General features: G+C 47.9%; 1 protein-coding gene across 1 annotated transcript in view; it reads right to left on the bottom strand.

The window, feature by feature from the left end:
* Positions 1–1,224: 1,224 nt before the first annotated feature.
* LOC115405324 (GREB1-like protein) overlaps positions 1,225–25,702 on the bottom strand; it is a 28,314-nt gene continuing 3,836 nt past the window's right edge. Inside the window, exons 2-33 of the mRNA XM_030114883.1 lie at positions 24,687–24,799; positions 19,804–19,966; positions 19,481–19,660; positions 19,219–19,395; positions 18,955–19,131; positions 18,726–18,854; positions 17,858–17,980; positions 16,984–17,121; positions 16,752–16,877; positions 16,292–16,426; positions 15,951–16,136; positions 15,479–15,778; positions 15,269–15,397; positions 14,308–14,442; positions 13,699–13,896; positions 13,447–13,627; positions 12,846–13,035; positions 10,919–11,052; positions 10,489–10,831; positions 9,065–9,180; positions 8,706–8,938; positions 7,910–8,614; positions 7,691–7,834; positions 7,341–7,480; positions 7,088–7,249; positions 6,774–6,978; positions 5,567–5,729; positions 5,200–5,427; positions 4,986–5,127; positions 4,700–4,900; positions 4,238–4,376; positions 1,225–4,145 (exon numbers count right to left, since the gene is read on the bottom strand). Coding sequence (XP_029970743.1) covers positions 3,982–4,145; positions 4,238–4,376; positions 4,700–4,900; positions 4,986–5,127; positions 5,200–5,427; positions 5,567–5,729; positions 6,774–6,978; positions 7,088–7,249; positions 7,341–7,480; positions 7,691–7,834; positions 7,910–8,614; positions 8,706–8,938; positions 9,065–9,180; positions 10,489–10,831; positions 10,919–11,052; positions 12,846–13,035; positions 13,447–13,627; positions 13,699–13,896; positions 14,308–14,442; positions 15,269–15,397; positions 15,479–15,778; positions 15,951–16,136; positions 16,292–16,426; positions 16,752–16,877; positions 16,984–17,121; positions 17,858–17,980; positions 18,726–18,854; positions 18,955–19,131; positions 19,219–19,395; positions 19,481–19,660; positions 19,804–19,960 — 5,880 coding nt within the window. The 5' untranslated portion in view covers positions 19,961–19,966; positions 24,687–24,799 and the 3' untranslated portion in view covers positions 1,225–3,981. The remainder of the gene's footprint in view (positions 4,146–4,237; positions 4,377–4,699; positions 4,901–4,985; positions 5,128–5,199; positions 5,428–5,566; positions 5,730–6,773; positions 6,979–7,087; positions 7,250–7,340; positions 7,481–7,690; positions 7,835–7,909; positions 8,615–8,705; positions 8,939–9,064; positions 9,181–10,488; positions 10,832–10,918; positions 11,053–12,845; positions 13,036–13,446; positions 13,628–13,698; positions 13,897–14,307; positions 14,443–15,268; positions 15,398–15,478; positions 15,779–15,950; positions 16,137–16,291; positions 16,427–16,751; positions 16,878–16,983; positions 17,122–17,857; positions 17,981–18,725; positions 18,855–18,954; positions 19,132–19,218; positions 19,396–19,480; positions 19,661–19,803; positions 19,967–24,686; positions 24,800–25,702) is intronic.

Genomic DNA, 25,702 nt, shown 5'->3' with positions numbered 1-25,702 from the left:
CTTAATCCTGCAATGTTCACATGAACAGTCACTTTAAATACATCTGTAAATATTCCTCGTTTTCTTCTATTATACAACTTCTCTCACATCTTGATCATGACTGTGATAATTAATATATATTAAACTGAAACTTTCCAGATACTGTGATTTTGGTTTTCATGACTTTTGAGCTGTATTAATATTTAAAAGTAGTTTCAGTAAAGTTTCACATCACACATGCACATATATATATATATATATATATATATATATATATATATATATATATATATATATATATATATATATATATATATATATATATTTTTTTTTTTTTTTATGCATTAATATTGGAATTTAATCTGAATAATGAATATGATGGATGTAATCAAACTGAGTTTTTTGGATGATGAAAGCAGTGACTGTCTCAGTATTGTACTAATGTTCACAGTGGCTATAAAACAGTTAATCAATCCATTTGAGTCTTTGGAAGCATGACAATTCTATCTTATGCTTTAACTGAACCACAGAGGAACTCCTGAAATCTTTAGAGCTCCACCTCTCGCGGGATTTCTTCCTCGCTTCCCCCAGAAGAACAATAGCGTGGCGTGAGAATCGTCATGCCAGCCCCTCTGTCTCTCCGCCCCCTCTTTCTTTATCCTGTCCTGACAGCAGCGGGCTGAAAATAGCCGAGTCTTATATCACACAAGGGTTGCAGGTTGATGGAAAGTGTGCTGTGATATTACTTGATGGGATCTGAAATAGCTCCGGTCCCTGGACCGCCGCTCCCCCTGTGCCCTCAGTGCGACGACGGAAGATTCCAGCCTCCATTATGAAGCCAGGCCTCCTCTGGACAGACTTTATCATTTTACTGGTCCAACCCACTTGAGTTCACATTCCTCTCCATGTGGAACCGACAGCCGTCATGTAACAGTGAAGCATGGCGGCGGTAGAATCAGGCTCCTGGAGGCTTTGAAAGGTGTCCAAAAGTGAGCAGCGAAGTAAAAATGGCAAGTTATTAAAAAAAAAAAAAAAAAAACCTCAGAAGTTATCACACTTTGAAAAGAAGCTTGTACTTCAAAATGCAGAGGTTGTTGGTTTAATCCCACATCTCACTATTTCTGTATTTTAAATTGTTAAAAAGTAGTAAGATGTAAAACATGACTCCACTGATAAAAACCCATTAAAAAGAGAAGCAGTCAAAGTAAATCCCATACATACAAAATACAAAATAGAACAAGGAAATGTGTTTAGAAGTCACTTTATTACATTCATACATTTTCAACAGCAATAGCATGGCTCTAATGTTAAAATATTCACAGCCTGCAACCACACTGGTAAGGATGAGGTAGATAACGCAGGCGCCAAGGCTACCACCGGGCTGCACATGGTCTGTCGAACACATTTCAGTGAAGATTGTGAGAGCAAGTTGCATATTAAGTATTAAATTATCAAGAAGAAATACACATTCTATGGCCTGTTGGAGTAAGAGTAAAAAAAAATTTTAAAAAAAAAACGTAAAGGGGTTTTGATCTCTAGTCTTGTATCTGGACTAATTCTGGAGGGCTCGGGAGCAATCGTCGTTTTCAGCTGGCAACTTGGATAGTGCAAGTTCACATTTCCTACCCCCAAATGACATTCAGTAGATCCAACAATCACTCGCTTGAGTCTTGTGCAAAGCTTTTGTGAATGTTTTTTTTCTTAAACCCTCAGAGAGGGTGCAGTCAGTTGGTTTTAGCATGCGATCAAATATTAACACTTCAATATGATTATCAGTCCAAAATGCTTATTGAATAAATAAAAAAAAAAAAAGAAAAAGAAAAAAAAGAAAGGAAAAATCCCTTTTCTGGACCTGATATTCAATAAAAATCCAACACACAAACAGAGAGGGGGCACAGACATTTGTAAAGATATATCTAGGTAGATTCTTCATGCCTTTGCAGCAAGACATGACCAAAATATTACTGGTTACACGAGACTTCAAAAAAAAAAAAAACACATCAGCAACCCTCAGTGGTAAAAGGGACGATAATATATTAATAATGTAAACAAAGCTTGAAACAGTACAGTAGTCCAAAAGTCCAATTAATTCATCCTGCTTCACTCAGACAAACAACACTTCAACACCAACGTGGCTACGTGGCTTCTTCGCCGTCATCTGGTCTGGGAAAACAAAACAAATCAAAACAACAAAAGCACAGTGACCTAACCTAAGCAATGAAACATGGTGTAAGGCATCATCACTGGACAACCCTGCGGGGAACCAGAGGAAAAAACAGCCCACTTTCAAGTATATGCGTCCGTCCGATCAGCTGCTGTTGACTCTTTTCTTTCAGATTGCTGCTCGTCTTCAAACACTTGGGAATCGTCACTTTCCAATCGGCATCATGCGGCGCTAAGCCGCCATCAGCAGCAGGAACACTGGCAGTGAAGCGGCTGGGTGATTACGCTCACTTTGATTATAACGCTATGTGTTCAAAAGGACAGTAAAGTTTTGCGAATGCCACGTTTGTACACTGGGTGGCAGTGGTGAGACGCCGAGTTATACCGCTCAGATCTGGAGCTTGGTTCATTTGGTTTTCATGTACTCGCCTACTTCGTGCCACAAGGTGGTGTCATGAGTCAAGACGGAAACTGGAATTTATTTTAACAGTGATGGATAAAGTGTAAATCTGCCTTAATTTCATCAAATATCTGAAACATTTATTCAATCACCCGTCTCAGATCTAAGAAAAATATCATGAAACGCAAAAAAAAAGCAGATTAGTATTACATTGAAAGATGTTTTTTTCATTTCAAAATAATTGAATGACCCATTTTTTGTAATTACGGATGTTGTTTTCCAGTATATAATCTGCTGATGCGTCAGTAATGCAATACGATCAACTGGTAGCATAGAGTATGGCAATGGTAGAGTACTGTTAAAATGTGATCCCAATTCACTTTTTTCCCAGTTGTGAACCTTATTTGTAGTCGTTTCAATGGCCAAAACTCAGATTTGAAGCCACTATACTAACAGTCACTCACCAACACCATCCAGTGTACAACAAATATGAAAAACTGTACTTTTAAACTGAAAATTTTAATCAGCAAATGCCATAAATTAGAAAAGCTTTGACTCTGATTGGCATTTTGAAGATATGCGAGCTCTACGATTAAAACCCTGTGAAAAGTCACTAAAGTCTTAAAAAGTCTCAGTCAGCATTATAAATAAAGTCTGACACTCTTAAAAAAGAATGCTTTGGGCTAAAATCTTTGGATTACTTAAATACAATCACTGAACCAGAAGCGCACGCCGACAACGCCCTGTCCAAAAGATTATCGATGCTGCATTCAGATTTCAGAGGCACAGGAGAAGAGCAGTCCCCATTTGGAGTTGAAATGTGCGGAATCAAAGGGCCTCCTGCAGATCGCGCCACTAAAATACAAGCAGACCTTCTGGGTTTGTGTCCGTTCAGAGACATTTCTAGAGCTTCGTGGAGTTTGAGAGGCAGAAGAGGTGGAGGAAAGCCAAGGGAAAGGCCAAGCGTTGGCCCAGGGACATCTTTGGTGCCACAAAAAGTCACTGCCAAAGGTACACTGTGAACAGGGTGAAGGAGTCGACCCCTTTAAGCCAGCTCACCTGGACCTCCCTTTGAAAACCCTGAGATAAAAACCAATACATCTGGGGTTCGGACACACTGGATTCAAACATACAATCGTCACGAACTCACAATATCTGTCAGTGAGCGTCTATTTTTTTGCACAACAGCAACAAATAAAAGTTCAGGTGTGCTTTCTTACCAACTAGCATTGTCTGTATTTGGTAACTCTAGCTCAGCGAGAGTTCAGAATGTGCCGGGGCCCAGAGCGGAGCCGGGTGTAGTGCACTGAGGGGGCCTGGCGTCAGGAGAGGCGCCGATCCTCCTCCGGGGCTCCAGAATCGGCCGCAGGAACTGCAGAATCTGTGTTTTGGAGTAAAGAGAAATCTACCCGGATCCTCCGAACTCGGGGCCGACCCGGTCAGACGTGGCGGCCCGTCAGAAAGTAGAGGGGCCGGTCCTCGCTGCAGTTGGCCGTCTGGAACTCGTCGCGCAGGCGGAACTGCCACTCGTCCTCCAGCTCCAGCCGGACGATGGTCTGACGCAGGGAGCTCCGGTCCTGGCAGATCACGCACAGGGTGGCACCTGAGGACACAATCAATTCAGCCTACACCCTCTTCCAAGTCCTTTATGGTAATGCGACATCAGAAGCCTTGACCACTACTATGACTGGTCACCTTTGAGGAAGCAGAATTTCTTGAGGAGTCCGGAGACGACGAAGGAGTCGCAGAGGTACAGCAGCAGGCCGCTGAAGACCAGCCCCTCGTGGTTCAGGTTGGTGGAGTGTGGACGAGAGTTGATGTAACACAAAGAAATCTGAAGCAGAGGAAACAACGGGAGCGACTGAGAACACCTTTCAGGCTGGGAACCAGCTGAGGAAGGCATGCTCAGTTAAACACCACATGCAGTGTTTGCATTAACAGTTTGCACGTGTGCGTGTATGCAGGTCAGAATGTCCTCCTCTGCCCAAACAGATGGTAGAACTCATGCAACATGCTGAACTGCGAGAAGTCTGCAAGATTCCCCTGGAACAGTCTGACAGTCTGAAGTGCTGCTGCCCGAAGACAACTCTGACAGACTCGTTTGTTAGAGTCGTCTCTACAGCGTTTCCCCTGCCGTGGCATGCTGGGAGCTCTCACCTCCGGGCTGAGGTTGAGGTAGCTGTCGATGGACAGGACGGGGTTGCTTCTGTTCTGAACGGCCTTGGGAAACAGTCGGTGGCTGCAGCTCTGCAGGAATCTCTCCAGCAGGAACTGGGCCGGAGCGTCCAGGAGGGTCTGCTTGCTGTCCGGAGCGCAGACGTACTGCGACGGGCTGATTGACGCCGAGGTTTCAATTTCCTGCAGAGAACAGTCGAGCAGCGTCGTGTCAGGATGGAAGACGATGGAATGAAAGACAAGGTTTGCCGTGATCCAACACACTCACCACCAGTTTGGGCTTCACCAGGAAGTCTTTGTTTCCTCCAACTGGAATATGTTTCTTCATCAGGTAGAAGTTGTTGAAGCGACACAGAAGCAGCCCGCTGCTGTTCACCCTCAGGTTAAAATCCACCTCGTCGCAGTCGTACCTGTACGGGAAAAGCGTCACACAAGGACCAAACCCTACTCGTCTCCTCGACCGTCCAACTCCACCAACTCACCGGTTCAGGTCGTACTGGACGTTCTGCGTCAGGTCCACGTTGAGCATGACGAAGTCGTGGAGGTGGCACCGGCTGAAGGGGCTGCTGGGAGAGCGGCGGGCCAGGCCGCTGCTCCACTTGCGCGTGCCGCACATGGCGTACAGCGAGATCTTGGGCGTGTTCTCCAAGTGCTGCAGCACGGTCTTCAGAGACACGTCGGTCAGAGTCAAGCTGCCATCCGATGGGTCACTGCGGAATAGTCCCAGATCACAGAACTGAACCAGGTTGCTTGTGAGACGCTGTCCATTGTTACAATGTTTAGCTTCACCCTGACACTTAAATGAACCTGGTGTTTAATTCAGATAAATACTTCACACATCTCCGCTACCTTCCATCAGTCGACTGTTGGGCGTTCCACAGCACGCAGGAGTCGTCCATCATGACGATGAAAGGCCATACGTCTTGTCTCTTGATGCCTTGCTCCTCCAGCCGGTTCCTCTCCAGCTCCAGGTTGTGGTACGACAGCTCTTTGATCATGAAGCGGGCCGCGCCTTAAACGGACGGGAGGGGATTTGTCAGTTTTTCATTTAGGCTGATAAAGCTGCTAAAGCCGCCATGCCCCGTGACCAAAACACTCTCAGAGGAGGTAATCGCCACTGCCAATCACATACCAGGCCCAAAACGACACTGCGGAGGTGACAAGTGAACCGCCGCATCTCAGAAAAGGTTGAAAGTCGCACTGTGTGTGCATAATGTATGTCCAATGGTGTGGGCCGTCACATTCATCAAAGGGGTCATGGTGAGACCACGGCGATCTGTCAGGCAGCGATTGGGTCTAGTGACGCCCATTGAGACGTTCCATGCCCCTGATCGGTTGTTCTACAAGTCGGACTGTAGGACTGAAGCTGCTTCCTGACATGATGGCTCCCTCTAATATCGGCTCACACAAGATTGAACCTTTCACCCGCAGTAAACAGACTGAGGTGTGAGTGGAGTAAACATATAAGCGGGACGACCCCCCACTGCTGTAAATCACAGTGACAAACTGTCAGGTGGTGCATCGCTTTAACAACAAGCGGTGAAGAAGAGCAGAGAGATATAAGATAAGAGCCCACCACAATATTTTGATTATTTCAGTACTTATATGGCTCAATTTAAAAAAAAAAAAAAAAAAAAAAAAAAAAAATTTATTTATTGTTTGGTTGAGAAATTTAGGAATAAAATTTTAAAGCAATCCATTAACTCCTCATTTACCTCTGACTTCGATGCTATAGTCTCATTTCTGTCAGATGACTCTACATAATAATGTGTTATTTTCACATTACGCAGGTGTACGGTGTCCTTTATGTGGCACTAGGCAGCAGTATAATGCAAGTTATAATGCCGTGTTCGTAGGATGTTGAGGAAACTGTTGTGCACGGTGGAGCGATGACAAACACATGATTGTTCCCAATAGAGCAGTGTCCTCTATCACACTGTGCCACAGTGAGTTATCTACGCCACGACCCTGCAACGGCACAAAGCAGTCCAATGTGTCCTGCTAAATTGTGACGTGGAACAACGCTAGCAGATGAAAACCCAGATGAGCCGCTCACCGACTCCGCTGTTGTTGAACATGGCCGGCAGGACCAGCAGGATGTGGTTGGGCCAGTACTTCCTGTAGAGCGGCATCTCGAACTGCTTGACCACCAGGACGTGCAGGTGGCTGGCGCCCTCCATGGCGTGGTGGAGGTTGAGCAGGCCGTGCTCCTGGCGCCCCGTGGTCGGGGTGAAGATGGGACTCTTGAGGAGATCGGGGTCCTGCGGACAGGTTTCCGCACAGAAACCGTGACTGATCCGGAGCGCCGATTATCTGGATGAATGCGTCTGTCGCTAGGCGAACCTAAACGCTCGAGGCGAGGAAACTGACCTTGGCGGAGACCAGAGGCAGGCGCATGCTCTCCAGGTGGCTGCCCTGCTGACTGAAGACGAAGTGCTGCTCCTTGGCTTTGGGGATGACGAACTGGAGCTGGACCTCCTCGCCCAGCATGGACGAGCAGAAGGTGAAGGCGTGGAAGGTGCACTCCGAGAGCTGCGGCGCACACGGCCAGCACGGTCATTCGCTATTCACCGAGAGGCGGCGGAGACGATGGAGACGGCTTTCGGGCCGCTGGGATTCTCACCTGTGTGGCGGGACCGGCTTCGCAGTAGTGGTGACACTGCTCGCAGTGATGAAATGCATTGTGGGAGGCAAACCTGCTCAGCCGTATCGACTTGGTCACTCGTTTGGTTCGAGGCTGGCGAGCGTCATCGTGCTTAAAATCTGCAGGGACATGAAGGGGCGTGTGTTTGGAGCAAATAAAAAACATCAAATGTACTAAATATTTTAATTTCGATTGATATATGCTGTGTAAACAATTTAATTTAATGTAAACCCTCAATACACAACCAAGGTTTCCTTTAAGTGCAAAGAACTGAAAATGTCCATTCCTCCTGCAAAACACAGCTGACTTCCCCGCGGGTTTGAGCTGACCTCTGAAGCTCATGTTGTCGCAGTAAACCGGGCTGGCCTCCTTGAACTTGGGATCTCGGGGGTTGGAGTCAAAGGTCAGCTTTCGAAACTCCTCCACGTCGGGCCACTGCGTCCTCACCGGCGCCGTCACCTCCGAGTTCTCTGCTGCCCAACAGGAGGAAGTGAACGACGATCCTCGGAGGAACAAAACAGAAAGTAGGAGTTTGTTCTGAGCCCCACCTTCCTCCTCCCGCTCCTCTTCCTCCTCGTCCTCGTCGTACACGTCCACCTCCAGCAGCCTGATGAGCATCCGGAAGAGGATCCGCAGGAACTGCAGGTAGGCGCCGGTCTTCCCCACCTGCGGGGGTCCGCTGAGCAGCAGGCGCCGCGGGTGTGGCGCCGGGGGGGCTTCGTAGTCGGCGTGGTGCTGCCGGGCGGTGGTCCACTGGCGGTAGTAGGCGCTCTGCTCCGCCCCCTGCAGGCCGGGGGCCACCAGAGGCCTCAGCGGGCTGCTCCACACCACGTCGGCGTGCGGCAGCAGCGAGGACGAGCTCAGCTGGCCGCCCAACTCCCCCGCCAGCAGGTTGTACGCCGCCCGCGAGAGGATGACGGTGCGCGGGGACACGCGGGCGCGCCGCTGCTCCCGGCTGCACTGCGTGGACTGGCTGGGCCTCTGGGTGGAGGAGGAGGAGGACGACGACGGGGACGACAGGGAGGAGGACGAGTACAGGGACGGGGGCGCGTTGGGGGCTTTGGAGGCGTTGGAGGGGAGCTGGCTCTCCGCCGAGTCGCACTCCTGCTTGAACCCCTGCGTCACCGTGCCGACGTCCGACGTGGTGGCGGCTTCGGGCTGAGCGGTGGAGGTGGAGGCGGAGGCGGAGGTGGACGGCTTCTGGAAGGAGTCAGTGACGTCCGACGAGCTGACGCCGTTCTCCACCAGAGAGCCTGAGTCACAGAACAGAGCAAGCACGATGTAATGAGTCAACAAACCGCTCTTCCATGAATGGAATGCAGATGAGGGATGTCAGGGGCTCACCGGAGGTCCGTGTCGCCACGCTGCCGTTGCTCTGAGGCCTTTCTATCTCGTCGGCGTCGTGCAGGCTGGTGGCGGCCTTCTCGGCGTCCGACTCCCGGAGCGCCTCGGCCTTCCTGGGCTCCTGGATGAGGCTGCGGGACACGTAGGTGCAGGCCAGCCCCACCTCCTGCTCCAGGGCGGTGCGGGTCAGGTAGCTGGAGTCGATCAGCCGCAGGTCGCTGTACTTTAGAGACCTGAAGGGAGGCACACGGGAAATTCACTTTATATTGACAGCAGAGTACAACCTCCTGGATGGACATGAACACCACCACAGTTTTCATGGAAGAATGTGGAGAATTTCATTAAAGTTGTGAGATTACCGGGGGAAAGTCTCTCCGAGGGGGTCTTTCCCCGTGAGGATGACGATGCAGGAGAGCCCCTCCAGGTCCTCGTATGTGTGGGGAACCCAGTCCTCATTCTCACAGCCCCTCCAGGTCTGCAGCACAGGCATCACATCAAACTCATGAAGACAAAACTAAAGAAAAGTGTTTTCAACGACTACTGGTGAAGTTTGAGCTATTTTTTTTCACTGAGGTCGGTGTTATTTTTGCTTTTGGTCAGGAAGATGTGGATTGGTCTGCGCAATTAAAAAATGGAAGGAACGACTACGATAAATGGTTGTCAACGGCTGATTACAATTATATAATTCCAGTTTTCACCACTAGATGGTGTTGAGGGTCTTCATTGTTGTTGTCGCTTCCCAGTACAGCATGGTGCAGCATGGCGAAGTGCAGGGTCGTGTGGTGCGGTGCGGCATGGTGCAGCATAATGCAGTGCAGCATAGCGTGGTGAAGCATGGTGCATTGTGGCACAGTATGGTGCAGTGTGGTGCAGTGTGGTGCAGTGTGGTGCAGTGTGGTACAGAGTGGTGCAGTGCAGTGAGGAGCAGTATATTATGGAGCAGAGTGTTGTCATACACTACAATATGGTTTAGTACGGCGTGGCATGGTGAAGTGTGGTGTATTACAGTACAGGATGGTGTACTGTGGAGCAGCAGGACAGTATTATACGGTGTGGTGAATTGTTGCACAGTGTATTCTAGTAAGGTGCCGCATGGTGTCGTCGGTTTGCTTTAAAGTTAATACTTTGTTTTAATTCTTGTGTTCACTTTTCCTTCTGATCAAGCTGATTTCAAAAAGTAAAAAAGTAAAATCAGCATCAAGCAGACACTGATACCAAGCATGACTTGTCGCTTCTGAGCTAAACTGAGTGAATAAAAATAGGAATATGTTGAAAATGTATAAAGAGCTTCAATTTCAGCATGAAAGTTAGACATTTGAAACTGAATGTATTTAACCAGCACAACAGTTTGACCCTAAACTGTCAGAGTGGGCTGACTGTTGGACAGTAGCACAGTCAAACACACCTGATCCTGTCCTCTAATATGTCTCTACTGTAGTCTGAAGGTAAAGAAACGGCACTGTCTGACTCAGGGAACCACAATACACCCCACTCGACCTGCTGTGACTTCTTGTTTGACCAGAGTGGGTCACTAGCATCCAGTCTGTCTTCACATTAAATCACACAATGTGTGCAGCATGTCTTTATATTTGGACTAAAGACACACCGGGTGGCTGGTTGGATTTCTACAAGTGTTTGAAACACAGGTGTGATTGTTGTTTCTACACAGCACGTCTGTGTAGAATCCACAAGAACTCAGGAGGATCGAGTTTCTTCGCATGAATATTTCACTCCCTGACGAGGCAAGGCGTCTCCCGTGTCTGCGGTCTCCCGTGTCGCTCACCCTGAGGAGGCTGGTGAAGTTCTTGGGCAGGCTGAGCTCGGAGGCGGGGCTTCCCAGCAGCACGGCGAAGCACAGCTGGAGGCCCAGCTTGTCCCGCACGTCCTCCAGCCGCTCGCGGGCCAGCATGGCCAGCTGCAGCGAGGGGACGCGCACCAGCAGCATGTGTCCACGGCCCCGCGAGCCCTCCCGGCCCGGCGCGCTGATCAGGTCCTCCACCATGGCCAGGGTCTCCGGGGTGATGTGGTCCCTCAGGGACGGGGACGAGGTCAGGGCCATCATGGCCTCGGTGTACTGCTGGATCAGCAGGTAGCTGCGGATCACCATGCTGTGCAGGTGGGGGTGTCTGGGTGGGGGGAGGAGGCGGAGGGTGGGAGAGTTCAAACCCCTGGAGGACTCTGTCCGGTGCAGCGGCGGGAAAGCGGACCCTCACCTCTCCAGCAGAGTGTGCACCATCTTCTCGAAGGCGTCGTCACAGCGCAGGATGGGGCTGGCCACGCCCCACTGCAGGGAGCTGCTGTAGTCCCTCAGGCCGAAGTACACCAGCTCCTGAGGAGACTGCTCCCCCTGCTGGACACCACGCACACACACAGACACACACACACTCAGGTGGAAAACTGGAACTAGGCCACTTCCAGCTGCATTACTGCACTCTGCACGGTCTGGAGCAGGCAGCAACTAGAAACACAACTCTTTGGTCCATTTTAAACGTATTAAATTCAAAAACCCGCTAACAATATAGTAGCAACAATGCATATTACTTGTCCTCAATTTGACCCCTATGCCATCTACTTTACAGATTTTGGATAATTTAACTGCACAAAAACTGCAATAAAATATGTTATTTTGACACGATACTCAATCTACACTTATTATTACATTTCTGGCTGCAGTTACTACCCTTCAAAAGGGTTTCTAATACTGCTTAATAATGGAATTACCAGCAAACAGTGTCATAACTTATAAAAAATATTTTCAAAATGTGACTACACCTAAGGGAAGTCATCTCATTGGCTTTATTATCTCTAAAACTGCTAAAGAAAAATGCTGTTTACAGGCATTATTTGCTGTAGTGATTAAATTTTCATATGATTTCTACTGCTACTCTAATTACAAAAATACACAGCAAGTTGGTATAATAATTAAGTTGAAAAATCTCTATTTTCAATTCTCCAATGGGCATTTTATATGTTATTACATAATTGGCTTTGTTACATCTAAAATGGGAAAAAAAGGGTTAAAAGCAGATATTACATTATTGGCTGTGATAATTACTCTTCCAACAGATTTGCAATGCTACCTTAATAAAGGAATAACCAGAAAATAATACATTCACTCATGAAATTGGCTGTATTGTTATTTAAGGTGTAATGTCAGCAAGTGCCCAGCAGGTGGAGTAGCACCACCACACACTGTGTGCTGCCAGTCATTCTGAACCCAAACATAAGAATAAGAAAAAATAAAAACCCCAGCCTCCCAGCAAAGCTTTTCTGCCGTTTTAACTCTTCTTGTTTAGACCTTGAAGGTGATGTTTGGTTTGACAGGAACGATATTTTAGGATCTTTAGGCCTCAAAACATGTTGAACTGAAAACTAACAGCACAGCTTAGAGCGCTGGATATAATCTTTTGTTGCATTTGCAGCTTAAGTCGAATTTAAGAACTTTAATTACAAATTACTGACATTTTATTGTCCATTATAAGTCATTTTAATAGTTTTAAGCACTCTCAGATATTTAGAAGTTGAAGCGACGTTAGCCATTATGCTAAATGTGGGCCTTTGTTCACCTCATTTGAGGATTTTAGCATTGTTGTTTTAGCAATTTCAGGAATTTTCTTGTTCTTAGCTGCTTAGACCAATTTTATTTAAGTTGAGGAGCAGCCCGACTTCATTTTGAGTGGATTGGACCGGTGAAATAACGCCATAATAATATTCAAATTGTAAAAGTTTTCTATGTTGTGGGAAAGAGTAGACATGAAGAAAATGTCTCACTACACTAATACCATCAAAAATGACTACAATTTCAACATGAAGCCAATTTAAATGCAACCTTCTAGTGGAAAATACAGTGAAATGTTTTAGAAACATCTCCTACAGCTGTTGCATTTTGGGTGTTTTTCCAAACTCACCCTGACAGCATGGCTTTGAGGCTAATGCTAGTTTGCTAGCTTTCATGGCAGCATCAGCAACATAACAGCTATCGAGCAAACCAGTTCACTGTTGAAGGAAAACCTCGTCTTTTCCTCTAAGATGTTTCTCTTTTCATTTATTTTGATTCATTCGAGCTGCGAGGCAGCAGTGAAGGAAAACATTCTGAAAAGGTTTATTTCCACCTGGGTTTGTTCAGGATGCCGCACTCACCAGACTGTCGGCGGGCGGCCAGTGCACCTCGTTGTGCGCGCTGATGCGCGACTGGCGGCTCTGCAGCGTGTACGGGAAGCAGCTGACCTGCAGCACCAGCAGGTTCATGGCCTCCAGGACCTCCTGGCAGTTGACCACGCGGTCGGCCAGACCCTGCAGCTCGCCGTGGCACACGGAGCCCGACAGAGCGCTGAGCACAAGCGGGACAGAGTGTTTAAAGATGTTTACAGAAATTACAAGGTTGGAGGAGACTGCCTTGACTGCCCAGTGGGCCGCGGGTCAACCTCAAGATAAAGTGGAAAACAGGAAGGCTTCTCAGTCATGTAAAGCAAAGCAAACAGCAGTTTCTGCTTTATTTAAATGTAGAATCTCCTCCAGGATCGCTGCGACCCGAGAGTGGAGAAAAATAAAAAACAACCTTGTGCCGTCTGGTCTAAATTCAGCCGTTATTTCAGTCAAGGTTCCAGATTGTGGTTTTTTTTTTATCTGGCAGCTGTCGCGCTGCGTCCGCACGGAGGACACGGAGACGTCCGCAGTCTAAACAACAACACCTCGCGGAGGTTGCCGGCTCGATTCCCCCCTCCGATTCCCCCCCTCTCACCTGGTCAGGTCGACGTGCGAGTTGTCGTGGATGAGGACGAACAGCGTGTAGGGGTTCTGCTTGACCTTCTTCATGAAGGCCTCCATCCTGGCGTGGACGTCGGCGTCCAGACGCACCACGTACTTGTCCGACTTCTGCTGGGCCGCCGCGGCGTCTTCGTTCCCCAGGTCCACGAGGACTCCTGAAGCGAGAGCACGGCGGGTGAGCGGAGGTGGACGGGCGGGGGGGTCACTTCACGCCGCGGTCCTCTACCTGACTGCCGGATGCGCTGTGCCGTCTGGTGCACTAGGACGTGGGAGGGCGGGACCAGAACCAGGAAGTCCACCTTGCAGAAGCGCCCCAGGTCCAGGTTCTGGGTCCCCGAGTCGGCGATGGAGCACACCTGAGAGAGGAGGCTGCGAGCCACGTTGAGCTGGGCCGGGTAGATCTGGAAGACCTTACTGAAAACCTCTGCAGCGGGAAAAACGGAAAGACCGAACGGAATCTCTCAACGTACAGCAGAAGATCTGATAATGACTCCAGCATATGGTCTGTCCCTAATCCAACTAGCTCCAATCACTGTTTGAGATTTTTACTATAGATTTTTACAAACTTGAATAGACTTAATTCACCACCTGGTGGTAAACAGTGGTATTACATGATAATTACATTTTAGCTGCAAATTTCAACATATATCAAACTCTTCTCTTCCCACATATAATTTTAGTTTGTAGCTAATTCAATGAGATTCTCCATAATCAACTATTTCTGATTGATTTCTGAAAGATCCACGTGAGTCTGTTTGAGCAGCCTTTCACCTGAAATTGAAAAGTCTGTTCTGGGAGCAAACAGAGGAGTCGGCCGGTTCGGGGGCGATCTAACCTGCGTCTGAGGGTTGTGACATGCTGGCGGCCTCCTGCGAGTGGATGTGGTCAGTGACATCGACCTGGAAGGGCTGGATGACCTGTCCTTTCCGTCTGCGCTGGTACCGCGTCAGCTGCTTGTCCAGATTGTCCCCTGGAAACCACCAGTCACCGTCGTTACACACACGCACACACACACACACACACACACACACACACACACACACTGATGCAAGCGGAGGCAGCTGGGCGCGGATCGGATCTCAACATACTTCATTTTAAAGACCAGATCGGGTTATTACGGTCCAATTCGTGTGCTTTCAGCAGAATGCACCGCAAAATATGTCGGGACAGTTTAGATGCTGCTGAGATACAACCGGACATTCGTCAACAGAATTATAATGAATTTGATGCTTGTGTCAAAAAAGATGGGACAGCAGACGCTCACTCGGTAGGAACTGATTTTTGTGAAAATATCGACTTCGTCATCAGGCATACCCTCCTCCACAGCAAACAAAAAACCTTCACTCTGAAGGGTATTAGACAATATTTTACCAGACAGTAACAATGCTGGCAGTTTCGCACCCAGACTCTTCCACTATGAAGCCTTTCTGGTAAATACTTGCAGAATTAGTTCCTAAAATAAACACAAGTTTGTCTAAAACCTGGATTCCAGCATCTTTTCCTCGAAAACCTGTAAATGACTCATGGAGATGTTCCAGTTGTGACAGTAAAACCTGTGTTGTGTTTTATGTAGTACTTTTGCATGCATATGTAAATATTTAACTATTTTCTAAATGTCCTTTTGTGACTAAAATAAGCAACTTTAAATGATTCATCCAGTTTTAACTGACTTGCACTCACTGTATTTTCCAATCATCGCACCATTCAGATCCCCTCTGAAGCACCATCTGTCTTTGACGCCAGATTGGATGAGCTCCGATTCCCCCCAGAAGAGGAGATAAACGCCGTGGACCTACCCAGAGACGTGGTTTTGAAGTGAGACGCCAACACACTGACTTTCCCGGTGATCAGCTCGTAGCTGATCTCCTTCAGGAACTCATTGGTGGTCAGCATGCCTTCGGCTAGAGCCCGGGCCTGGTATTTCCCTGCATCGGACGGGGACGTTCGGACCGTTACTCTCAGTGTGACGCATATTTGGCAGACTTGGATCAGAGCGCCGAACCCACCCAGAACCAGAACGCAGAACTCGTTGCCGTTCATCTTGGAGGCACATATGATGACCACGTAGGTGGGCAGGCACTGCTGGTGCTGGGGCCCCTCGCTGAGGGAGCGCAGCGAGTCGAAGATGCCCTCGCCCAGCGTGTTGTGGGTGACCACCACCTGCACGCTGCCGCCGGAGACGCTGGCCTCCAGGCGGGCCAGCCAGGGCAGCTGGGCGGGGGTGATGGCGGGGCCGCCGGGGCAGCACAGCATGGCCTTCAGGGCGATCTGCTCCAGCTCCTCCCTCAAGGGTATCTGCTCCGAGCCTGCGGGGAGACACCGGAAACCTCAAACGCTCTGCCAAACAAACGGCAGATAAGCCCGGGCCCTGTTTTTTCCAGGAGAGGATTCAGTGTTTGGACAAGTCAGCGCCGCCTCACGGTCATCCACCCCGCCCCGCTACGATAACGGCACGCGACGGCGCGCACGGCGGCTCACCCAGACGCGCCAGATACTGCAGCGTGAGCAGGATCATGGTCTCCACGCTCAGCAGCTGGCTGCTGCTCAGGCCCAGACTCTCCAGGGTCTTGTCGGTCAGCTGGCTGCTCTTATAGCAGCTGACCAGCAGGGGGCTCACCACGATGTCGCCCACATTCCCGTAGAAGTACGGTAAAGTGCCGTGCCCTAAAAAAAACCAGAGGAGAGGGTAGTGTTACTTTGTAAACTGAAATTTAAAAAAATGTATCCAAACAGAAGGTCCAAAAAGAGAAAGAACACTGTTATTTGGCAGCGCTAATCCAGAAACATTCACAACAACAGGAAGTTTGAGAAGGTCGTACCGATGAGGATGACGGGGCGGACGCCAGCCGAGGCCAGCAGGTTGTCGGGGACGATGACCGTCTCCCCGGGGACGATGGGCTGAGGCTGGATGACGCCCCCTGCTGGCGGCTGAGGGGAGGACACCAACACGGAGCCTGCACACATCACAGTCAGGAAATTAAGAAAATAAATAAAGAAAGAAAGAAAAACCCACCGGAGTGGCGTTTGAAGCTCCTGCAGCGCTCTCATGTAAACCAACAGTTATTTGTAACGTAGGAAAAACTGCAGCTGCATGACGCGGCAGGAATTTTCTGTCATCATCCGATTTAGAAAGAAAAAAAAAAAATCATTTCTTCGCTGCTGTGTCCGTCTACGTCTCCATGGAGACGGCGAGTGAATCATCCCTGACAACCGTCAGGGACGGAGGTAAACAATGTGTGGTGATGAAGGAAACACAGACACACACACACACACACTAACCTGGAGAGCAGACGATGGGACGGATGGCGGGCACGGGGACGGCGGTGGGAGGGACGGGTACCAGGGCGCTGGGGTGCCAGCTCCGGTGACGCTTCTTCGGAGGCCCCGAGTTCATCGCAGAGGCCACTGAGGACCACACACACACACACACACACACACACACACACACACACACACTGTTACGGTGGGGAGGAGAGGGAAGCGCCAGTTGCTCGAGGAGGGCGGCTCTCACCCGGACTGTCTCCCAGCTCCGCAGAGCGAAACGCCGCCGCCTGGGCGGCCAGCGACATGTGGGACGGACTCAGCAGCGGAGGACAGCCGTCCGCGGCCAGACCGTTGGCCGGCCCGTTCACCCTGAGAGCCGTGGGCACTGAGACACACACAGAGGTTACAAACGCTACACTGAAAGATTGTAGATATTATAACACGAAACATGTGATATCCCATCATCACTAACATACCTCGATACTGTCTAATCTAAGCTTTTCCAGCATCATGTTGTCCTGCAGCATTAATTTCACACATAAGACACATCTTGAAATGCACATTTCATTCAATTTGCATTCAAATTTTCTCAGTTATATAGAACCGTATGCCACCGCTGCTGTGATCCAGCCGGGTGTGTAAACCCTCACTGAGTAATCTGATTAGTGAGGAATAAAAACATTTCCTGCAACGATAAATTACGACGCGTCGGTACGGCGGCCGATCGATCCCCCTCCTGCGTGTGAGCGGATATTTTCCTAAGACGGCGCGACTGCAATACACTAAAATATCGAGCGTCATGCGTAGCCTCTGCCTGTCAATATCACAACCTTGTAAAGAGGCTAATGGATGGCGAGGCCTTAAAAAGTCATTACAGCCATTCTTCTTTGGGTATTGATCGCTCTGTGTGTGTGTGTGTGTGTGTGTGTGTGTGTGTGTGTGTGTGTGAACAGTGGAAGCAGAGGTTAATCTCAGCTGCCTTATTCTGAATCATGCGCGCACACACACACTCACAAAACTGTAGCTAGGCAACCTCCTTCCTGATGGGGTCAAGGCTGTTTTAAGTGTCACTTGGAAAGTGTGGCAGCCTGGGTGTGTGCAGGCGGCTCCTCCCTCCTCACCTATCGGCAGAGTCTTGCTCCCCGGCGTGGAGGCCAGAGGTTTGAGGAAGCTGATGTCTCGGCCGAGGTCCTGACCGCCGAAGAAGACGCCGGACGCTTGCGTCGACCTGGTGGGCGGAGAGTCTGGAAGTGGAAACGAAGCGGCCGACGTCAGGCAAACGCACCGTCACCTCTCTGCTGCCGTTTTCTTTGACGTTTTCACCGTTCTGTTGGTGGTTTGGTGGTTCTCAGTTCATCGCGACTTTAATTAACCAGATGTTTTTTACTCACTGGGGAGTTAAAATGGCAGCAGGAGCTCGGACATCGCCGTCTCTTCTCATCTCGATCGCAGATCCAGCTCAGAGAGCTGCACGGCTGTGGTTCAAGTACCGGTCCATACTCGGAAAATTACCCATACAGACAACCCGTCGCTATGGCAACAGCATAAGACATGAGCCCAGGCCGCTGCGGTGGGATAAATGAAGTGTTTTCCTCTAACTGGACGTACCGCGGCCACGCGATCCATCTGACAGTCAGAATATTGAGTTTTGGAACAAACGTCTTTCCTCTGAGGGAGAGACGGTCTGGGCCGGACTAAAGACAGCTTTATGAGTTAGAAATAACTCCACATTTACTGTTTTTTGTCTGAATACAAAGGGATTTGAGTACATTCAGAAATTCTACATGGAATTTCACATTTTTCCACCTTTATTTTGCTTTATTGTGCTTGATATTTTCTATATTTTTGCTCTCAGACTGTTTTTCTGTATAATCAACACATTTTTTTTTTTTTACCAGTAAAAGTGTTTTAACTGTTGAAATATGAGCTGATCTGACTCGACTTTAGACGCCGGGAAAAGGTCGTGATGGGGAGTGTGATGGGAGTCACCTGACAGTGAGAAGGGGGAGGAGCTGTGCGCGCCGGCGCCGCCGTTCTCTTTGCTGCTCAGGGAGGAGAAGGGGCTGGGCTTGGAGGTGGAGGCGGACGCGCCGCCGGGGAACGGCCGGGTTTTACCGTCTGGCGGCGCCGGGAGGGGGAGAGAGAGCACAGTGAGAGGAGGTGATGGCCGCAGAGCAGGATGAGGAGGAGGAGGAGGAGGAGGAGCTTCCGGTCTCACCTTTCCAGCAGATGAGCGGCCCTTTGCACAGAGCACCCTGAGCGTTCTTCACCAGGTAGTACTTTAAGTGCTTCTGCTTCTTGGGCTGGGTGGATAACTTCAGGTTGATGTGGTTGGAAAACTCGGTGAAGTATCTGAAGCCCTTCTCGCCACAGCCCACGCAGTTTCCTGAAAAACCTGTCGAGATGGAAGCAGGCGATGTTTTCATTTTGTGTTCGTTTCGTTTTGTGTGGATCGTTGCCGCCGCGGCGAAATCGCTCTGACCTAAAAGTGCATTCTTCCCGTTCTCGTCAGGCAAAAAGCGGCGGTCCACGGCGCACACCAGGATGTGCTCGGGGACGCTCGGGGACTTGGCGCCCACCAGCTCGAAGCCCGCGGGGACTTCGATGCTCTCTGTTGCTATGGAGACCAGACGCAGGTCCTTTCCGGCCTGGCAGAACCCTGAGAGGAAAAAAAACATCATCATCATCTTCTGATCCGATCAGACGGCCTGAATCCAGAAAGACGAGCGGACGGGTCCGGTTACCGTCCAGCGTGCAGCAGCCGTCCGGGGCGGGCGCCTGCAGGTACGGCAGCGGCGGGCTGCTGCTGTCCAGCTCGTCGTCGTCCTCCAGCTCCTCCAGGTCGTTGGAGGAGTGGCCGTTGGTCAGCTCGGTTCCCGGGGGGTCGGCGCCGTGCGGCGCCGCCTCGGCCTTCGGCTTCACGTCTGCCGGACACCAATACAAGCGTCTCAACGACCCTCAATGTGATCACGGGTTATTTCCGAATTGTTCTTTTTTTCTTTTTTAACTTGACCACTTTAATCTCAACGCGTTCCGGTAAAAACCAGGCGGGCTGCAGTTCCCCCACCTTCCATGCCGGCGGGGTAGGAGTCGGGCTCCAGGTAGAGCTGGGTGAAGATGGGCTGAGGGTCTCCGCTGCTGGAGCGCAGCGACGCCTCAATGGAGTTATGGAGAGCCTCTTCGAATCGAGCAGACTTCAGCTGGCCGGCGTACGAATTCCCCATTTTCTGCTGGACAGAAGAAAAACCACACTGTTATGATTTATCATCATCTTTAATCATCTCCTTAAATATAAAAGTTGACAGGCCTTCAAGATTTATTTGCATGTAATAACTTCTCTGAAATCATGTTATTCTGCTACTGTTGGCTGGATGCGGCTGGTTTAGTCTTGGACCCCGGTTTGATTCCTGATCGCAGCAGAAAGTTGCTTTCTGACACTGCAGTGAGCGATATGAGCTACTGGACTGGATGATGGTTTATCACCATGTTCTGAGTCACACCGTGTTACCGGCAACACACAGTCCTCGTAGTGACACGGGTGTGTTTTATTGGAGTATAAACACACGGTGAAGTGGTTTATTTATGCAGCAGGAAGGATCCAGGCCCATTCACGCCACGGAAATCACGCAGAAATCCTAAGCAGTTCCAGAAAGTTGTGTTTCAACTTGTTTACACGCAGCATTTTTGGAAAAGTTCCACCTTGGAGCCGCTTTCAACAGACACAGAAACGGAGTCGTACTCTGATCTGCAGCTTTTCCAAAGGAAACTTCGTTAAGACATAATTTCCTGTAACGGTTTGATAAATGAAAGCTCTGCAGGACTTCAAACTCTCCAGTCATCAACACCAATAACGTTTGTTTAGGAGGCAATCTCTAGTTCTAGGATACATTCAAAAATAAAGATAAAAAATGGAGAGGGAACCTCAGGATAAAGCATAAAGAGGGGACAACATGCAGATTAAAAACAAATCAGGAAGTGACATAATAAAAGAATGAAAATACAAATAGCTGTGCTAAAATATTACAACTGGAGAGTTAGAATAAAAGTTCACACAAAAAAAGGCAATAATATCTATGCGAGTTACATCAATACGCAAAACTATATGTCACATATCAATGTTCATACAAAAAAGCCTAATTCAAACGAAACGTTTCACTCTGTCCTCAGAGCATCAGGTTCAGAGGTGATTTAAGGACACCTCAGACTCACAGATTAATGACCGCTGATAAAAGAAAGTCAGTAGGACCATTGAGACATTTATAAGCTCATAAAATAAATGCTACAGCTGATATGGATATACAGCCACACCAGTCGTGTGAGGGGAAGTCTGGTGGCTGTAAACACTGATAAATACTGACTTAGTGACTTAGTCCACATCATTATTCCCCCACATTTTAACAGAGGAACACCTCACTGCACCTTGACGTGTGCTTACAGGTCAAATTATTAAACATATTTGAAAAAAAAAACCTTCTTTTCCTTATAATATGAGCTTTGAATGAAAACATTTATCCAGGTGAAGTGAATCAAAACTCTGTAACTGAAAATATAATAACCAACAATGTTCTTGTAATGAACAGTGCTCTTTGTCTTGCCCCTAATTCAGACCTGCTTTGTTCTTTTTTTCTTGATTTTCGTTCTTTTGCTGAACAGCTGCGTGCATGAAAACTAAATCTATCATAGTTCAGTCAGTGGCTAATGATACCAAAATAATTAAGCCGCAATGTTTGGTTTCAAAAAACTTTTGACCATAAAAAAGCTGGAATATGTTTTTACAATGCAATAAGTGTATATAAACACAATTTGTAAATGTTGGAACTACACTGACATTGTAATAATCTTTGGCAACTACCACTAAATCCAGCTCTCAAAATGCACATTACAATAAAACGTACAGTTATCGTCATTCATTTTAATGTATTTTCTTTATCAATTTTGCCCGATTATCAAAAGCTGCTCAACATTTTTTTAATAACTATTGTTTCTCGAAGAGAAAACTTGAAAAGTAAAATCACTGAGGAATGAAAAAAGACCTCCGTCCTAAAGACCCCCAGGTTTAGTTATTCCTTTCCTCCTGCAGCTCTGCAGTGGCGCCCAGAGGAGGAAAACCCTCACATTTGTGCGAGCGAGAGCCACAAACTCACATGTGGACTTTGGCAGAGTCTGTTGCTTTAATACAATCAAGCAGATGTTTGGTTTACACACACACACACACACACACACACACACACACACACACGTACACACACACTTTGTCTATGTCAGTCACAACATGGGGGCCAAGGTCAGTCACTCTTTAACTGCTCATCTTTGTTTCTTTCTATCTGTAATGTAGAGGGACTCTGCCTGCTTTTTGCCCCCTCCTCTCTCTCTCCTGCCCCCTCAGAGACATCTGCTGAGGTCGGCCCGGACCCCGGTGGCAGGTGGCAGCTGGATCGGGGGGGGGGGGGGGGGGGGGGGGGGGGGGCTTCAGGCATGTGGCCTGAATGAAGAGTTAAAAAAGAAGCAGCAGCAGCAGCAGCAGCCGTGTGCGATGGCCGACGTCTGCATTCAGTCCTCAGAACAGACGCACACTTCCACTCCCTTCCTATCAGCCCCGCAACACATCTGTGTTCAAAGCCCAGGCGGCGCTGGGGAAAACAAAGCAGCGGCGGCGGCAGCGGGCCGCTCTACCGCTTCACCATTTGTCCTTGGACGACTCGCTGCCGGGTGTTGTGGTCAACGCCACTGCAGCCGGGTTAAAGGCCTCAGCTGTGCAGGAACCGCGACGGCTCGCAGCTGCCGCCCGACGCCCGGATCCGCCGCCACCGCAAGCTTCAATGTAATAATTCAGCTCATCGCAAACTTTCCTAAACTTTGTCCAACTCCACACGACAGCACCGAAGTGGATTTATCAATAATTCATTCAGAGAAAGATGATAAAAGGTAAATATAATTTTGTTACAGACAAAATAAGCCTCATTTTCAGTTCCAACTTTAACTATTTTAGAAAATAAACTTAAGCAACAGTGAGCGGACAGTGCTGCAGGTATATCCTAGAAGTTACCCGGCCAGCTCGCTGCAAGGATCTGGAAATTTTGGAGCAAATGAGGCACTGTGATGATTTTCCATCAAATAAAAATTGGCTTTAAATATCTGAAAAGAAGAAAAAACAGAGAAAAAAAGTTCTCATATAAAACCGAGGTTGGATTCATGACTTCTTATTGCTACTATTTAGAAATACTCCAAAGATTTCAGAGATTTTGAAATAATTTTATGCATCATGGCTTTTTTAGCCTTGTTAGCAGTTCAGCTGTTTATTGCATTTCCTCATATTTAGGAGCAGTTTAAGCAATACAAGCAAATGTTTCTTTTTCTTGAATTTGTATTAATCGTTTTAGTTTGAACCTTTTTTCCTGTTTAAGTTTTCTTTATCTGGTAGTTTCAGCTGTTTTATCTATTTTCAGAAATTCTATCCTGGCTGGAGAGTCAATGTGGCTCCAGACCCCTGAACGAGGTCCAAGCCTACGATCTAGTACCACTATCTACCACTAGGTGGTATATTGAGTCGGAAGAGCATAGGATACTACACTTAAATTATTCAATGTAACTAATCAGATTAAGTAAATATTTACCTTTCATTGTGTCCTGTGCAGCGTCATTACCACTTTGAGAACACATCATACCTTTTAAAGATCAAACGGTGCTCTTTATGTATCGACTCTGGAGATGTTCAGCATGGTACTTTAGCTAGCTTTGTCATTTTGGATTCAGTAAGTCAGCTCCGTGTATGATTACTGAGTTTTTAACACTCTTTGTATATCTCCGTCTCTGTTATGTCTGCGAAGCTAGCTAACATTCTGAATGAAACTAAGAAAAAGGCATTGGCTACTTGTGCTAAATTTAAAGAAAACTGCATAAAACACCTGAGTAGACAACAGTAGTATTGTAGTAGTATTTGATTCTTCTGAGATCAAAAACTAAAAACTTTTAGGATTCAAAACACTGACTATACAGTTGTAGCATGTTTTCTGTGCTCTTATTCCAGTTTTCTCTCAAGGTTCTGCTATGCTTGCGAGCTAAATACCATTTTAAATGAAACCAGAAACCCGACAGAAGGTTAAACTGCAACTGCAAGCAACATTGAACAACTATGCAATAATGACTCGTCACCCAACGTTCAGATGTGACACAGCTTACATCTAACTACTGTATATTTAAAGGTGTACATTGGTTAATAACAGAAATTAATAGCACATCCACTAATGGCACTTGGTTTGAATCATGGATTCTCCACACACAAACCCTCGATCTAACTTTTTTAACTCGTCAGACTGAATCTGGAGCTGCGTTTTGCCTCGCAGGGCTCCGCTGGCCCGAGCCTGAACAGGTTCCAGCCCCTGTGTTTACTTAACAACCTTCCTGGGTGAAGAATCTAACCAACTCAGACAAAAGACAAGATTAACAGCGCCTGACTTTGCTGTCGCAGAGATAAGCAGCTTAGGAGAACCGGGCTTCAGTGTTTCTCGGTTAACTAATGGAGGAAAGGTGGCTGCAGGGGCGACCGGAGGGCGCCCCGGGGCATCTGTACGGCGCTGCCGCCTGCTCCTCCGGGAAGTGGAAAGGAGGCTCCGGAGGCCTCCGTCAGGGCGCAGCACATCCGTCATCGAACTGACACCCACCTTTTACCACCTGCGCTACTGAAAACAAAGCGCGGCGGAGGCGGAGGTCGGCTAACGGATGTTTCTCAGGTGAGGCTCAGGTGGGGTGTTTGGGGTCAGTCTGACGGACGACCAAACGTAACGAAACGACACCGCTGGGAAGAAACAGTTTAACCTAAAGACCCGTCAGCTCCTGGGTGGCACCAACAGAGGGTCTCAATCAGCCAGTGGCTGGAGAACATGAGAATACGACCGAGGCCGGATCTCAGCCCTTCATGAAGACACGTCACTTTACAGTTGGGCCACTTACATTGTTGAAGTGTTCCCAGGCGTGAAGGGGCTTGTTGGCCACTGCTACATGCTGGGTCGCTACCACACAGCGGAAACTCTGAGCCAAGGCATGTCACTGTGTGGCTTCAACACCTGGGAAGACGGGGACAGAAAGACCTCTCATTAGCTCAGCACGTCTCAGGCTTTGAATTTATCACCACTGTCCTAGTTTTTTTGTCCTAGATTAATCACGAAAATCGACTTTCCAGAACCAAATCGATGATACCTGCTTGGATTTTGGTTCCATAGCTACTTGGCTTGGCTCAGGCACCAACTGACAACATACTTGGAGCTACTCAAATTTTGTCATAATATCAATTTAAACAATATAAACGTCACAATGAAAGATGACAAAGCCTTGACAAATTACTACTATTCCATCCACTGTGGATTCACTCTACATATTCAAAAGCAATGACTTTAAATATGAAACAAAGTGCAATTATTTGCGAAAGATTCCAAATAATTGTGAATTTAAAAATGTTATCGTTTGGTTCCAGTCCTTAATGAAGGGTCAAGTGAAAGAGCACTGTTACTTAGAAGGACGCACCCCAGAGACAAGATATTCACACGTTCTATGGAAGAGTTTTTTTTGCAAATGACGTTGCAATACTCGACATTATCAGTTTTTCCTGATATCTTGCAGCAAGGAAAACCAAACCTGTTAAAATTAAGCTTTACACACATAACAGCTTTTAGGAAAACCAGTGTTTGTGATTAGAAGAAAGTCAGAAAAATTTGCCTACAAGAACTTCCATAGATTCATTTTTGTGACAGTGCAGTTGCTCATACAGCTCAGGTTTATTGCCGATGACTGCGGAAAAACTACCAATTAGAGAAAAGTTAGAACGAAAAAAATAAATGCCATAAATACCATAAACATGGGAAACTAATACACTTTGTACCAAAAGCCGAGAAACTGTAGCTGTAGTTGTAATAATTTTGACTTTTGCTGTTTCTCATAGCAGTGAAACGCTGCAGCATTTAGACATTTAG

This window comes from Salarias fasciatus, chromosome 18, assembly GCF_902148845.1.
Source record: "Salarias fasciatus chromosome 18, fSalaFa1.1, whole genome shotgun sequence".
Lineage (NCBI taxonomy): Eukaryota > Metazoa > Chordata > Actinopteri > Blenniiformes > Blenniidae > Salarias > Salarias fasciatus.
Note: the sequence above shows the minus strand (reverse complement) of the source record. Positions and strands in the feature narration are given on the sequence as shown.